This window comes from Pristiophorus japonicus, chromosome 23 (assembly GCF_044704955.1).
Source record: "Pristiophorus japonicus isolate sPriJap1 chromosome 23, sPriJap1.hap1, whole genome shotgun sequence".
NCBI classification, from domain to species: Eukaryota; Metazoa; Chordata; class Chondrichthyes; family Pristiophoridae; genus Pristiophorus; species Pristiophorus japonicus.
In genome coordinates, this window is record NC_091999.1 from 24,993,790 (window position 1) to 24,999,789 (window position 6,000).

Below are 6,000 nucleotides of genomic sequence, written 5' to 3' on the forward strand. Positions count from 1 at the left end.
TAAAGCTCTCCCGCCTGCACTATTTCTCCAGCCAGGCATTCATCTGCTCTATCCTCCTGTTTCTGTAGTCACTAGCTCGTGACATCGGGAGGAATTCGGAGATTACTACCCTTTGAGGTCCTGCTTTTTAATCTCTCTCCTAGCTCCCTAAACTCTGCCTGCTGGAGAGGGGAGGGAGGGGAAACAGTGAGTGTGGAATTGAAAACAGCCGGTGTTAGTGCCTTCAGGGACGGGGCAGATGGGAGGGAGGGGAACCAGTGAGTATACAACTGGACCCAGGCAGAATCAGCACCTTCAGGGGAGGGGAACCAGTGAGTGTAGAACTGAACCCAGCCAGAGTCAGTACCTTCAGGGGAGGGGAACCAGTGAGTGTGGAACTGAACCCACCCAGAGTCCGAACCTTCAGGGGAGGGGAACCAGTGAGTGCAGAACTGAAACCAGATAGATTCAGCAACTTCAGGGGAGGAAAGGAGAGGCAGTTGAGAGGAGGTTGATTCCGGAGATGAGAGGGTTGACTTATAAGGAAATATTGAGTCGGGATAAATGGTTCATTCTCAGTTTGGCAATCAGTAACTAGCGGGCTGCCGCAGGGATCAGTGCTGGGACCCCAACTATTTACAATCTATATTAATGACTTGGAAGAAGGGACCGAGTGTAGTGTAGCCACATTTGCTGATGATACAAAGATGGGAGGAAATGCAATGTGTGAGGAGGACACACAAAATATGCAAAACCACATTGACAGGCTAAGTGAGTTGGCAAAAACTTGGCAGATGGAGTATAATGTTGGAAAGTGTGAGGTCATGCACTTTAGCAGAAAAAACAATCACATATCAAATTATTATTTAAAATGGAGAAAGATTGCCAAGTGCTACTGTACAGCGGGACCTGGGGGTACTTATGCATGAAACACAAAAGATCAGTATGCAGGTACAGCAAGTGATCAGGAAAGCCAATGGAATCTTGGCCATTATTACAAAGGGGATGGAGTATAAAAGCTGGGAAGTCTTGCTACAGTTGTACAGGGTAATTGGTGAGGACACACTTGGAATATTGCGTGCAGTTTTGGTTTCCATATTTACGAAAGGTTATACTTGCTGTGGAGGCAGTTCAGAGAAGGTTCACAAAGTTGATTCTGGAGATGAGGGGTTTGACTTCTGAGGAAAGGTTGAATATGTTGGGCCTACACTCATTGGAATTCAGAAGATAGAAAAGTGATCTTATCGAAACATATAAGATTATGAGGGGGCGTGACAAGGTGGATGCAGAGAGGATGTTTCACTGATGGGGGAGACTAGAACTAGAGGGCATAATCTTAGAATAAGGGGCCTCCATTTAAAACTGAGATGAGGAGAAATTTCTTCTGAGTGTTGTGGATGTGTGGAATTCACTGCCTCTGAGAGGTGTGGAAGCTGGGACATTGTATAAATTTCAGACAGAAATAGACACTTTCTTAAACAATAAGGGGTTATGGGGAGTGGGCAGGGAAGGGAACCTGAGTCCATGATCGGATCAGCCATGATGGTATTAAATGGCGGAGCAGGTTCGAGGGGCCGCATGGCTTACTGCTGCTCCTATATCGTATGTTACCTAGTGAGTGCAGAACTGAAACCAGACAGAGTCAGCATCTTCAGGGGAGGAGAGGGGAACCAGTGAGTGTAGAACTGAACCCAGCCAGAGTCAGCACCTTCAGGGGAGGGGAACCAGTGAGTGCAGAACTGAACCCAGCCACAGTCAGTACTTTCAGGGGAAGGGAACCAGTGAGTGTAGAACTCAACCCAGCCAGAGTCAGTACCTTCAGGGGAGAGGAACCAGTAAGTGTGGAATTGAACCCAGCCAGAGTCAGTACCTTCAGGGGAGGGGAACCAGTGAGTGTACAACTGAACCCAGCCAGAGTCAGTACCTTCAGGGGAGAGGAACCAGTGAGTGTAGAACTGAACCCAGCCAGAGTCAGTACCTTCAGGGGAGAGGAACCAGTGAGTGTGGAATTGAACCCAGCCAGAGTCAGTACCTTCAGGGGAGGAGAGAGATGGGTGGGAGGGAAATGAGTGATTGTCGAACTGATCTCAGCCAGATTCTACACCTTCAGGGAATGAGAGGGGAACCAGAGAGTCTATATCTGAACCCAGCAAGAGTCAGCACCCTAAGGGGAGTGGCAGATGGGAGGGAGGGGTACCAGTGAGTGCAAAATGGATCCCAGCCAGAGTTAGCACCTTCAGGGCAGGGGAACCAGTGAGTGCATAACTGAAACCAGATAGATTCAGCATCTTCAGCGGTGGAGAGGGGAGGCAGTTCAGAGAAGGTTTACGAGGTTGATTCTGGAGATGAGGGGATGGACTAATGAGGAAATGTTGAGGAGGTTGGGGGCAATATATTAGCATGGATTGAGGATTGGCTAACTGACAGAAAACAGAGAGTCGGGATAAATGGTTCATTCTCGGGTTGGCAACTCGTAACTCGTGGGGTGCCGCAGGGATCAGTGCTGGGACCCCAACTATTTACAATCTATATTAACGAGGTGGAAGAAGGGACTGAGTGTAACGTAGCCAGGTTTGCTGACGATACAAAGATGGGAGGAAAAGCAATGTGTGAGCACACAAAAAATCTGAAAAAGGACATAAACAGGCTAAGTGAGTGGGGAAAAATTTGTCAGATGGAGTATAATGTTGGAAAGTGTGAGGTCATGTACTTTGGCAGAAAAAAAAATCAAAGAACAAGTTATTATTTAAATGGAGAAAGATTGCGAAGTGCTGCAGTACAGCGGGACCTGGAGGTACTTCTGCATGAAACACAAAAGAATAGTATGCAGGTACAGCAAGTGATCAGGAACGCCAATGGTATCTTGGCTTTTATTGCAAAGGGGATAGAGTATACAAGCAGGGAAGTCTTGCTACAGCTATATAAGGTATTGGTGAGGCCACAGCTGGACTACTGCGTGCAGTTTTGGTTTCCATATTTACGAAAGGATATACTTGCTTTGGAGGCAGTTCAGAGAAGGTTCACTAGGTTGATTCCGGGGATGAGGGGGTTGACCTATGAGGTTGAGTAAGTTGGGCCTCTACTCATTGGAATTCAGAAGAATGAGAGGTGATCTTATCGAAATGTATAAGATTATGAGGGGTTTTGACAAGGTGGATGCAGAGAGGATGTTTCTACTGATAGGTGAGACTAGAACTAGAGGGCATAATCTTCGAATATGGGGCCGCCCATTTAAAACAGAGATGAGGAGAAATGTCTTCTATCAAACGGTTGTAAATCTGTGGAATTTGCTGCCTCAGAGAGCTGTGGAAGCTGGGACATTGAATAAAATTAAGACAGAAATCGACAGTTTCTTAAACGATAAGAGATTATGGGGAGCAGGCCGGTAAGTGGAGCTGAGTCCATGATCAGATCAGGCATGATCTTATTGAATGGCGGAGCAGGCTCGAGGGGCGCTATAGCCTACTCCTGCTCCGATTTCTTATGTTCTTCTGTTCCCTGCCAGCTCCCCATAACCACTTATCACCTTATTGTTTAGAAACTGAGCCATTGTGAGGAGGGTCCAGTGATCCTGCTGGGAAATGCATGTGTGAGGCCTCAGGTGAGGACAGTGGAATAGCCTGTCGACACTCACTGTCGAAGTTCACACATGGAGATCGGGCACATGGGACATATATTGGAGAGAAAATGGTGAATGTAGAACTGAACCCAGCCAGAGTCAGCACCTTCATGGGAGGAGAGGGAGGGGAACCAGTGAGTGTAGAACTGAACCCAGCCAGAGTCAATACCTTCAGGGGAGGGGAACCAGTGAGTGTAGAACTGAACCCAGCCAGAGTCAGTACCTTCAGGGGAGGGGAACCAGTGAGTGTAGAACTGAACACAGCCAGAGTCCGTACCTTCAGGGGAGGAGAGGGAGGGGAACCAGTGAGTGTAGAACTGAACCCAGCCAGAGTCAGCACCTTCAGGGGAGGGGAACCAGTGAGTGTAGAACTGAACCCAGCCAGAGTCAGTACCTTTAGGGGAGCAGAGGGAGGGGAACCAGTGAGTGTAGTACTGAGAATAACCAGAACCACCACACACATGGGAGGGGAACCAGTGAGTGTACAAGTGAACCCAGCCAGAGTCCACTCCTATAGGAGAAGGAAGTGTACCAGTGAGTGTATTTCTGAACCCAGTGAGAATTGGTGGTGAAAACTGGGAGTGGAGGAGAAACAATTTAGAATTGTGTGTTGATTTGGATTTCAGCACAGCAGGAGAGACAATGTGTGGGACAGGGATTTACAGCTTTGGAAGAACAAGAGAGGACAGAATGTTCCATGGAAACGAGGAGGCCAAGTTTCGACTGACCCATAGAACGGTGCACCTCCGAGAGGTCCGCCGACTTTCTTGAAGGAAAAGTGAGCCTTATACTTCCCTCGGGATTCTCCACGGTGATCTGGCCTGCTTTGGACTGAGCACAAGAGAAGCAGCGGGGGGCGGAGCTACAGCCATGCGCCAAAAAGAGTGTCGGCAGCTGCCTGTGTGTGCAGTGGGGTCTGCGTGTGTACACAGTAGCTCCTGGCCCTCCCAGCGTGTCGTGGCTGTGGGCGATCCTATCACTGGCCGAAGGAACGACGCGATGTTCACTTCCCCTAGCCCGGGCCGAGTAGCCTGCCTGCCTGAGCCTCGCCTTGCCGCCCCTCGCCTTGCCTCACCGTCCCTCACCTCGCCGCTGCCTGTCCTCGGGCCTCGCATCACTGCCACTGCTCTTACGTCAAGGCCTCCCTGTCGGCCCGCCCAAACACCAGCTCCGTGATGGGGCCGTCTGACCATCTCTCCGACGGGCCCCACCCGACCACCTCCCCGGCGGCGGGCCGCACCCAAACTCTTCCCCGGCGGCGGGCCCTGCCCAAACTCTTCCCCAGTGGCACGCCCCGCCTGAACTCTTCAACCTTGAAAATGTAAGGAGGCAGGCAGGGCTGTGTGTGCTGCTGGAGGGCTCGCACTGCTCCTGAACGGATAGGTGCTGCAGTAGCTGAGGTAGCAACTTTTAATTTTTTATTTATTGATTGATTTTTAATTTATTTTTAAATGTTATTTATTGATTGAGTTATTGATCATTTATTATTGATGATGGTTCTTTATTTTTAAAAGTGAAGTATTTAATGCTTTGGAAAATCCTCTAACTTCCCTTCCCTCCACAACCCCTCCCCCACCCGCCATCTCTGGCTACCGGCGCCTGATTTCTAAAGTCTCCACAAGGTTTTTCTGAGCGTACAAAAGTGAGCACTGACTCAGGCCTAAATTAATTTTGAGTAACTTTTCGCTGTCTAAACTTGCTTAACTAGCCAAAACGGGCGTAAGTGGCTGGAAAAAGAAGCTGAACTAACTGACTGAAAGTGGAACAAACTAAACGTGGAGAATTGTGATTTATTGGATACTCCAAAACAATCGGAGCAACTCCTGTCGAAACCTGGCCCCGAGATGTGTCTATCCTGAATTTGTGTCTTGCACTGACAGTGATGAGTTTTGTTATTTCCTTTTACAGCATATTAGAAGGGGAGATTTTCAGACAGGAAACAGAAACCAAACATCGCGTCAAGATCTGACGGAGTCAATCGATTCATCAGGACCTGAATATCATCGGTATTTGAAAGCGGAACGAGAAATATTTGTCTGTCCTGCCTGTGGGACAATATTTTAAATATCAGTGTGACTGGAAAAGCACCGGGACACACATACACCTGAGTGAGTGTTCCAGTGCACTGCCTGTGGAAAGAGCTTTAACCAGTTACACAGCTTGAAGAAACATCGCACCATTCACAGCGCGGAGAAACTGTAAACGTGTTGTGTGTGTGGGCGAGGCTTCAACTGATCATCCAACCATGGAGAGTCACATGGATACCCGCACCATGGAGAAACCGTGGAAATGTGGGGACTGTGGGAAGGGATTCAGGTCGCCATCAGAACTGGAAATTCATCGACGCATTCACACTGGGGAGATTTCATTCACCTGCTCCGTGTGTGGGAAGAGATTCACTC

General features: G+C 48.8%; 1 protein-coding gene across 1 annotated transcript in view; it reads right to left on the reverse strand.

Annotated features, from left to right (window-relative positions):
- Positions 1 to 4,713, reverse strand: part of LOC139235446 (probable G-protein coupled receptor 139) — a 71,319-nt gene extending 66,606 nt beyond the window's left edge. The window contains exon 1 of the mRNA XM_070866557.1: positions 4,674 to 4,713. Within this exon, the coding sequence (XP_070722658.1) occupies positions 4,674 to 4,713 (40 nt within the window). The remainder of the gene's footprint in view (positions 1 to 4,673) is intronic.
- Between the last annotated feature and the right edge of the window lie 1,287 nt (positions 4,714 to 6,000).